The following is a 10,924-nucleotide window of genomic DNA, read 5'->3' as shown; positions in this document are numbered from 1 at the left end:
TAATGAAACTTGTAGCTTTTGTAGGGAAGAGAATGAGACCTCAAAACACGTGCTAAACGAAAGAAGTACCTAAGTGGGAATATTTTATCGTACAAAAAAGTAAAACTCTACAATAAAGATGCAATACTACAATTTATAAAGATAGTTGGACTTGGAGAAATACTATTGTCCTTAAGGGAGGTTTGATAGATCACTAGGTCGCAATACAAATTGCTCAAACATAACAATAATCTAAAGATTAATAGTTGATGTTGTTTGGCTTAGTCGGTTCATTCGATCCGGTATCAAATGTCAAATTGACTGTCTAATGTAGATGTACGTATATAGCAGAGTTTTACTCGTCAATATTACAAGATAAGGTTTTATAGGTTGATATGCTTATATCTGTAGAGGGTAACTTTGTGTCTTGAGTATTTTGAGTGCTTTATTTTGATGTTAAAAAGATTTAAAACATTATTTTTAAAATATATTATGACACTCTCATATACCAATGAGAGAACTTGATGCCTCTGGCAAGGTTTTAGTTGTTCAATATTATTTTAACCTGTGAATATGTAAAGATGAGAAAACATAAGAGAATTGGTGGACAAATACATGGGACTGGATGAAATTTGTGGAAAGGATAAAGGAACGAGGAGAGATTATGCAAGTTAAAGGAAGGATTAGTTGTTTAATGATGGATTTGACTGCTTTTTCATGAAGTATTTAATAAATAGTAAAAGAAGACAACTTAAACACAATAAAGTACTAAAAATCCGCTATTACTTCGATATAAATTATAGAAAAATGAACTGATTTTTTTATTGTAAATCGAAGAAATCTATACAGCTGGAGACTTGAAAGAAATGATTAATATAAATACATGAGTTAGGATGTAGATTAGGTAGGAAGTAAGTGTGGAGCAAAGGGGTTGTTTGAGTTACGCACTTTTGGACCTACTTCGATATACTTGTATGCTCCACTTTGTTGCAAAGTTCCTCATTCGATCGATGAATTTTTCTTTTATTTGTAAGCCTTAAGTAAATATTACTTTAGTCAGAGAAGTCCACTAAAAATTTTTAAACTAAACTGAAGATTTTGAATGAAAAATACACAAATAGTCTCCATCAGTTCTTAAAAATGAATTATTTAAATTAACTTATTAAAAAACACAACGAATTTATTCTTACATAATTTTCGGATAAATTAATTGACTAATTGCATAGCTAACAAGAACTTTGCTAGGACACCTATGATATTGGAACCAATATTTGGTGCCAACTTTGTAGAAGTTCAACAAGGGTTCTGCTAGGACACCTATGGGACCAGAACCAATATTCGACTCCTGCCAACTTTACAGGAGTCGATTATTAGCTCAATAACTTTCCAAGCTTTACCCACAAGAGCAGTTTGTCCAAAAGGTAGTCATATAAAGTAACGTAATGCTGTGTGATGAAGCCTCCCAGGAAACTGGCAAAACTTTTCTTGCAACTTAAGACAAATGGGTTAAAGATACTGATCTAGATTATCCCAGGGCACAAAACTGGTGAACCAAAAGTGGTCATGATGAGTTGTATAATAGATGGCCAATGTCTAGTTTCTCTATTTCTGAGCTTGGGCACAATGATCTGCTAACCGTGGTGCCCTGGTCTCGTTCTGTACTCCAACTTCGAAGAAGCAAAAGAGAAAAATTCTATGACATTCCTTCATCAGCTTGATTGCAATCTCTGAGTGATGATAATTGATATGTTTATGTTGGCGTGATAATATAGTGGAAAAATATTGTTGTAATATTTGTGGTCAAATATTTTGTTAACTAATTTTAATTCCTCACCACAACTAATTTACATAAAAATGCTAATCAAAACGTAACAATTTCCGATTATCAATAAAAGCCAAGTCTGCAGAGTCTACAAAAATATTGTATTTGTATAATTAATATAAAATTGATTTCATATTAAAAATATATGTATATATATATGTATAAACTTAAAAGTACATACATTTTTATGCAAATATTCTCGTGAATATTTAGTCAAAGTATTATACGTAGTTTCAGGTTTTTGCTATAATAAAAACTAACTTAATTGTTTATATGAAAAATGCTTAGCTTAACTCACATTCGAACTATACAAGAATAAGAAGACTCAAAAGCGAACATTTAAATAATCTGAAGACGAACTAAATTTCACGTAACTTAGCCTAGAATTTATTAAATAAAATTATACTTAATCGTAATATATAGACATATCTGAATAATGGATTTATTCATTTGCACTTGCCAATTTCCAGGCAAATAAAATTCGAGTTGTGATCATTGAATTAATTGAGTTTTGCTTGAATTACTCTTAGCAGTAATTAAATAAAATCAGTAATAATCATTTTTATATATGTTATGTTATTTGTTTTTTTTTCTAATTTGCATTTCTAATTTATAGAAAGCATCCCAATCACAGAACCATCTTCAGTAGTTGTTTTTGTTGTCGTAATCCCTTATCTTGTCCTTCTTTCGATCGTGCTTCGATGGCTCGACTTGCTTTGCAAATTCAATCATCACATCCTTGTAAATTACTGGATCTAGATTGCGGCCCAACATATAGATGAGCCACCAGTCGCCGATATCCAAACGGCGTGAGAGTGAGCGGCAAACGTCCATGGGAATCATGCGATTGCGGGCATTGAGCAAACGTGGTCGGAATTTTGGCATAAAGAAGATGCAAGCACTGTAAAATATTATATTTTTAATGAGTATATATTCAAGTTATAACCACTACTATGGTTAACATACCGGAAAATCAATAATCCCAGCAACAGACACAGCAATATCATATACCAGAACCAAATGAACACATAAGTCTTTTCATTGACAATATTCAACGGCAGTATGCAGAGTGAGTCGTGTTTCTGTAGCGAACCACCGGAGCCATATTTATGGAAGATACACTTGGTTACGCGTGGGAATATGTACACCATTGGGTCAAGGCGTTGCTCTTGTGGCACATCAGATAGTTGCATAATACGTGTACCATATGAGAGGAACTCGCCGTCAAAGAAACGATTCATCATGTACATTTGTATGATTATGTTGACGAAGCATAGCGCCTCACAGAACCAGTAACGCATCGCATAAAGTTTATGGCGCTAAGAAATAGTAAAATTTAAATTTTTTTTTAAAACTTAGAAGAGAAAATTAATTTTGTTGGAAAACTTACCTTAACATGCTTGATTAAATAATCCAGTAAGGCATCACGCTTGGCTTCTTTCTCTTCGCGAGTGCAGATAGTTATGTTCAAGCCCATCACAATCATTCGCATTAAACCACCTTCGAATTTGTCCCAAAGAAATTTGGGAGTGTAACAGGCAATGGCCTGAAAACAGATAAGTGATTTATTATTAAAATTTTAATTGGAAAATTTTTAGATGTGTAAGTATAAGCAAAAATTTATCTTAACTTCTGTTAAAAGCTTGGTATATCAAATTGTACATAGTTAAGTAATTAAAATAAGGATTTTCGATCATGAATATAGCCTAGCTGAACTGAACAACAATCAATTTCTATAGCTTTTGAATTGGTGGCAACACTACGCCAACATTGCGTCTAATAACAACCGATTCCGTTCTTGATAAACGTATGGAAGCATTTACATCTCAGCCAGTCAATCCACTTTAAAGTTAATGAGTTCAATACTATTAACATCTAACCCGCTTGTTGACTGCAACGCATCTCTGTTTGAGACATCGAAGTAGTTTAACATTTCTTTTCTTTGAGTTCCCAGTCACACAAAGAAGCAAATTCCAATTAGATGAGCTGAGTAAAAAGCGTTCTTCACTTACTCATTTGGACCAGCTCAAATCAATAGGTCTGAAGATACCCTTGACATTAAGCAAACAGTTATTGAGATCTTTTTTTATTGTTCAATTTAATATTTTTTTTTTTGTGCAGAGAGGAGGTTACATATACCTAACGCATTTTCACTATTTCGTATCAGAATAGTGGTATGCCCGATTACACGAACTAAAAACAATCTCCCTCGTGTGCCAGACCCCTCGTGTTTATCCCGGAACTTTATAAGGAATACTTCAAGAAAGGTTCCCGTATTGGTTAATTTAATTTAAGATGGAAAAGTTAGGGGATATAAATACATCTATAAGCAAATTATTTGGAAAAACTTTAACAACCTTACTGAAATACCACGTGTTAGTTTTGGGGTAGATCTGTAGACGTGTTACAGCTGTTAATAGAAGCATGCTAGATTGCATATACCGTTTAATGACTCCTGCCGCTGTTGTAGAGATGACAAAGAAAGTGTCTCATATCTATTTTGTCGTTAACCATGCTAAGGGCTTAGTTTTTAGAGAATCTTAGCCAACTATAAGATCTAATTTTAAACAGACTTCGTCATAAGTTCAAGATTTTTAAGCTTTTAATTTTTATACGATAGTACAATGAGCCAATGGATCGCTATGATCGCTAGTATAACCGAACCTAACCAATTTTTTTTCATTAAACAAAAAGTAACTTTACGAGAAAAAATGTCGGTTATTTTAAATATCGTCTACGTTCTTGGCAGCACCCCGGTTTGTTCTATGGACAGCCTCTGTAACATGTGATAGCCATAATTTCTACGATACACTGAGTGAATTTGATTAAATCGATGCTTAATGTCTCGGACGAGTGAAGTTCATACACTAACTATTGTAATGGTTTGCATGTAAGAATTTAGAACATATTTGAGTCTACCTCAGTGGATGTCACAAAAATTGAAATGTTTAAACTTTTTAGTAAGATACCTCAAGTGAACTATTGGAGAGCTCAAAAATACAGGTGATCATTGAACGTTAATAATGTCTAACAGTATGCCCATTAAAGGGTACTTAAAAGTATTTATGAAATGCCCAGTTTTCTACATAAGAAGTACCTACTGGTACTAGTTACTTCTTTAGAGAAATAACAACTATATCAATTAAATGTGTAATACGTTAAGTATGGTACTTAATTAAGGACAGTAATTTGATGTAGTCCAATTTAAACTATAAATTTTTATTGAGCAAGTGAATAAGACATATCGGTCTCTACGAAACTCTATTCACCTACAATGATTGAAGTATTAAAAATGTAGGTTATTTAAAAATTAAATAATAATATAATTAGAAATACATACATACTCATATAATTATATGATATGATGAAAATAAGTAACTTAAATCAAATCGAAAATTATTGGATTAAGTTTAGACACTACAAAAACATAAATACCGGTGCTCTGGTTGAAAAGTTGGTCATTGATCTTGTTTGGGAATGTCTGAAATAAGATACTTTGTGCCAGATACACACAAGCATATATCGAAGAAACTCAGTGTGGTTAACTTAAACCAAATATAATTATAAATAATTTTATTTTTTATAAAATTTTAACATTTCGAAAACCACAAAATATTTTAAACCACAAATATGCTTTTGTGGTTTAATAATTGCTTTGTATAACTGCGGGCGGCGGCGGGTAACTAAAACCCAATATATTGTAATTATAAAATCAATAGTAACATATACATATATATGGATTTTTAAGATACATATGTAATATCTAAGAAGAAGCATTTACCCATATAGCCTAAAGATAATTTAAATGAGAGCATAATGAAATTTATGTATAAAATTCCGTAATTAAGAGGAAAATTCTATGGAAATGAACTCTGAAATAATTTCTTTTAAAATAAATATGATTTTTTTAATATATATAATTATTTAGAGTATATATATATTGAAGTTAATTTTAATAAATATGCCATTTTAGTTATATTTAATAAAAATATTAATTTTTAATATCGTAAATATCCTACTTTAGACATATTGAATTATTGATCATTTTTAAATAATTTTCTAGTTCCAATAAAAAGAAATCCAAAATTGAGATACCCCGTAGAAATATCGTTCTTTGGTAGATTTACTTACAGGTCACTGTAAACTAGTGAAGCTTGCTAGAAGATTACGACTTCTTTTCAATCAAATCTATCGCAGCTGTAGGGAAGACGATGAGAGTGCCTCTAAACTACTATGTTTTTGCCTACCACAGAAACATAGTGCTGTAGAAGGTATAAAAAGAATCTGGATTTTTGAAATTTTTTCGTTATGTTGGTACGCCCTTTCTTGACATATGGTACAAATTTGAGCGCCATCTGTCAATTAGTTTGTTTACAACAGCTGTTAATGTGAAACGACCTCAAGTGCATTTAGCGATTTTATGGAAAATTCTTGTTGTACGCGATGTTTTGACCAAACAGGGCACCACTGTCATTGCTCAGGCACCATATTCGCCAGATCTGGATCCATGTGACTTTTTCCTGTTAAATTGCCCCTTCGTGGCAAGCGTTTTGAGTTGATTGAATCGGTAAAATAGAATTCGCTGAAGGAACTAAAAGCCATACCTTCACGGGATTACGAAAAGTGTATGGAAGATTGAGTTAAGCGTTGGCATATGTGTATCGGTTTAGAAGGAGCATATTTTGAAGGAGATAAAATAAATTTGGAATAAAATTTAAATTTGTGTGTTTTATTTACAAAATCCGTGTACTTTTTGAGCAGACGGTACGGCGGCGAATTAACACTTTTAGAGCCCCTCTTTCTAGAGGATCGTATTTAATTATAAGACGTGGTACTAAATAGCATTTTAGGCTTCGCCAAAGGTTTTAGGTGGTTTTAAATCCTGAGTTTTTCCCATTGTACACAATGGGTAACACAATGGGCCATGGATCCACTAGGGATCGCAGGTATAACCTAACCTAACCTAAGTTATTTCGAATAATGATTTAAAAAGAAATTTTTTAAGTAAATGAATTATTTAAAAATTTTAGAGTAAAGATGTAAATGTTTACAAATGTATTTATATATATTTATATTATATATATAAAAGATATATATAATACAAAAATAAAAATTATGCTTAAGTTTAAATTAGACAATTTTAGTATTCATAAATTCAACCTAAGCTCTGAATGACATGATATTGTTGATGATTATTGTATCTTTAACTAGCCGAGGTTATTATATCATACATCATGCATCGCATAAGCTTCAGATACATGCGAAGCCTCTGTACGCATTCAATTGACTTTAATTGAAATAAAATTGAAGCAATTTCTTTCTCGACGTCTCGTTAGTATTTAGTATCTTAAAGGCACATAAGTTCGGTGCCTTCATACGTGTGTGCTGTTATCCGACTATCCATATGAGTATATCATTTAAAGTAAAACTAGTAACAATTGAAGAAATTATCTACGAAGACCACTCGTAACTGGTTCAAAATATTATCCCGCACACACTTCTGTCACTCTTCCATCTATCTACCCAACTGAATATTCCATAAATTAAATTGATAGACATTCGAAAGCTAATGAAATTTTTTTTTTATTTTTTAAATGAAATTTTTTTCTTTTCAGAAATTATAACGCCGTTGAGGTAAAAAATTGTAGTTCACAAAATTCGAAATGTAATTTAAAAATCATTCATCTTCATTTAGCTTGGATTGTGGAGCGAAACCTCAATAATAAAAACGTGTAGCACTTGATAGATCGATAGAAGTGTGCGCTAAAAAAAAAGAAAGAAGTCAGCATTCTTTTAAGAGGTCAAGAATTTGCTACATCAAGACAATTAGGGAGTTTTCAACTTTCCTTAATTTCAGCTGACCACGTTGATTTCGACTTCGAATATCGAATATTTTGTTTAAATATTTTTGTTTTATAAAATATTTTTTTAAACAATGCAACGTTTCTGTTTAAATATCAATTGTCATAAAAATGCTTGAACAACATTTCTACTTTAAATTAATTTTTTGAGACTGGTTCCACTGTAAACTACAAGAAACAATGGCTTCTATTTTATTGCCAACCTCAACTGAAATGTTTTTCCATTGCTACTCGTAAGCTCTACTGTTTGGAGTTTCACAAAGTAATCTTTTACTGTTGACAAGCCATAATTAAACTGTTGCCAAATGTTCAGAAAGAAAAAATTAATACAAACTTACCTGAAAGAAGAGCACGAAACAGACCCATTGATAATAGGTGTAATACTTTTTAGCATCTTCCTCGTCGAAATCATTGGCTACACCTGGATGTGCTACGTCACGGCCAACCTACGAACGAATAAATTAAAATAATTTGAATTTAAGATAATCATAAATAAAAATATTTTATAAATTGACGGAAAATTATAGTACAATATATTATATATATTATATACATATAAATAAAAATTTTAATATTATTTGTTGAACGTCTTAAGTGTAAGTTTTACTCTTTAGGAAACTCTGGAGCATCTGCTGTGTAGCTGCCCGGCTTTCTCGAGAACTCGACAAAAATACTTGGAGGCTGTCAGTTTTACCGGACTGGAGCACACACAATCGCTAAAAATAAGACTCTGATCTGGTATCGCAATGAACCTTAATGATCTACGCGTGGCCCTTTTGGTCTGCCAGCACAACCTAATTGCTAATTTACTCTTTAGATCTTAATATTCATATGATTAGTAACACATCGTAAGTGCCAGAAGTAGTTATCAGGCAATACAAATGATTTTTAGGAATAACAATTAATTATTGAGTTAAGGTCAGTTGAGTAATACTACTTTTAATATTTACAAAATAATAGAAGAAACATATTGGCTCAATCCAGTAATTATTGAAAAAATGTTATGATTAGAATGTTTTAGCTATCGGATATAGAAAATAATAGGGATCCAATTTTACAATGATTACAGGCTGTGAATGCATAAGCGAAGCCTTTTTTAATGTCGATATTGTAAAGTCCAATATAACTATAATTATTAAAATTCTGATGATATAATATTAAGAAAACAAAAGGACCTGAAAACACGTGCTGACGTTTTGACCGTCCCTGTTGCATATGCAATAGAAATACCTAGGTAAACATCTTCTAGAGGCTGAAGAAATAGGACTCTGTAATGTAGGTGTAACACTACAATTTATTTAGGATGTAAGAGTTGGAGGAATTTCCTGAGTTTATATAAGGTGCACAATAGATCTCTAGGTCGCAGTGCAAAATTCTCCAATTTAATCGTAATAATGATATTAACAAATAAGATAATATAATCCGCGCACATAGGTATTTATATATAATCAATAATCAAAAACAACATGTATAATATATATGCTGAACAGCAATGAGGACTATTTTCACAGCTTATAAAAAATATAGGAACTGGTTACTTATGGCACTACTTTTGGTTTATTGTTTTAAAAACACATCTGTATTTCCTTCTGCTCAAAAAGTTTACAAGACTGATTTTAGTCGGTATGTTGAGCGATATCCGTTTATCTCCATTTTTGTTGATAATTAGTCCATCAATTTTTAGTTTATATGATAGAAAAGTAAGAATAAGTAATGGAATAGTTGCAACCGGAACTTTTTTGTTAGTCTATTATATATAGAAAAAGTCGACAAATAGAAGTAATTTATATATTTTTTATATAGAAAAAAATAGTTTCCGGAAAAGAGTTCGTATTTGTAAATATGTATGTCAACATACTAGGACTGGATTAAACGTATACATATAGTAATATATTTGGGTGAAGGGTATTATTCCTTTGGCTTTGCTAAACTTTTTTCTGTTTCTCACTAAACTCATGACCCTTTTTTTGAAGAATCATCGGCAAGTAAAGCTTGAACAACAATTTTAAATTTAAGATATCCAGCCTACAATTAAAAGCTACAATTCAAGCATATCCAATTACGGTTTCCAGAAATTTTATAAAATCTTTTTTTATTTTATTTTTCATCTTCAATTTAAATGGAATTCCTTTTTATTTTATATAAACTTGGGACAGCGAAACTAAATCTTAAACATACAGAAGGTACGCAAACGCGTACAGTAGTTTTGCGAGCTGAGAAACTCCAAGAAAACCGCCGGTACACACAACGCATATTGGAATAGTAAACGCCTGATGATATGTAGGGATGCGTGAATGGATGAAATATTGTATATTGCAAAGGGAAAATGGTTAAGCTTGGGCGGTGAAATCGCTGTCTGCGCATAAATTAAAATTCAAGAGATTCATACATTTCTCGACGTTCTCTCATTTCATACTTCCATGCTCCATAACGTGATTTTAATAATTCATATGATTTTTTGTTTATTTCCTATAGAAACTCAACGAAATTCCAAAATTCAATTCATTTGCAGTAGCACAGATCTTTGAGTTTAAAAGAGTTGAGTTTAAATCGGTTGTCATTATGACTGAAAGTTAAAACCATTGGGATTCTTTCAATTTGAGTAATTGAATTACGTGGCTTCGAAAATGATGTGTTGAGCCTTTGTTTTTGCTTAATCAGCGAAGGTCAGATGCGGGTGCAAGGATCGCCTGCAGACTCTCTGAGGCTTACTTTAGTTTACGAGAATAACAACAGATGCTGTAGGGATGATATCTAAAATATGTTGGGAATTTAAAAAAGCAGCTGTGCTATCCGTCATATGCTGCACTCCATCACAATGACAAATAGTCATTATCATCATCCATTATGTTTTTAAATGCTATGCTGATATTGAATTCTCAGATATTTTATTTTTATTTTGAGAAATTCTAAAATTAAAATTTAAAGCCAGTATATGACTAATTTATGTGAGAACTGTAGATAAAATATATTTGTAATGCATTTCAGAAGTGAATATTATGCTGAATATATTTAATTTAAATGTATTCAATGGGTTCATTTGCGATAAATAAAGATAAATATGACATGCTATTTATAAACTAAAATAAATTAATAGTTAACATAATGTAGTGTAATATACATATTCCACAAAATTAAACAAAACATAATAGAAGAATTTAAATACCCACATAGTAGAATAATACCCACAATGACAAAATATATGATAATAATAGTAATTATTTATTACAACTAGTAGTGTCTAGTACTACATAATAATATT

General features: G+C 31.4%; 1 protein-coding gene across 1 annotated transcript; it reads right to left on the bottom strand.

Annotated features, from left to right (window-relative positions):
* Positions 1-1,881: 1,881 nt before the first annotated feature.
* LOC119666936 (innexin inx1-like) lies at positions 1,882-10,495 on the bottom strand. Its single transcript, XM_038076215.1, has 5 exons — positions 10,385-10,495; positions 8,001-8,108; positions 3,192-3,347; positions 2,768-3,120; positions 1,882-2,702 (listed from the first exon to the last, which is right to left on the bottom strand). The coding sequence occupies exons 1-5, from the start codon at positions 10,493-10,495 to the stop codon at positions 2,444-2,446; spliced, it is 987 nt and encodes a 328-aa protein (XP_037932143.1). The 3' UTR covers positions 1,882-2,443.
* Positions 10,496-10,924: the final 429 nt, after the last annotated feature.

This window comes from Teleopsis dalmanni, chromosome 1 (genome assembly GCF_002237135.1).
Source record: "Teleopsis dalmanni isolate 2A chromosome 1, ASM223713v2, whole genome shotgun sequence".
Lineage (NCBI taxonomy): Eukaryota > Metazoa > Arthropoda > Insecta > Diptera > Diopsidae > Teleopsis > Teleopsis dalmanni.
This window is presented reverse-complemented; position numbering and strand designations above follow the sequence as displayed.

What these genes read in the sequence shown, in the direction of transcription:
- LOC119666936 (XM_038076215.1), bottom strand. Translation starts at nt 10,495, where the DNA reads ATGACTATTTGTCATTGTGATGGAGTGCAGCATATGACGGATAGCACA. An exon ending in CAGCATCTGTTGTTATTCTC is followed by an intron (nt 8,109 to 10,384) that starts GTAAACTAAAGT and finishes ATTCGTTCGTAG; the next exon opens with GTTGGCCGTGACGTAGCACA. An exon ending in CTGGGATTATTGATTTTCCG is followed by an intron (nt 2,703 to 2,767) that starts GTATGTTAACCA and finishes AATATTTTACAG; the next exon opens with TGCTTGCATCTTCTTTATGC.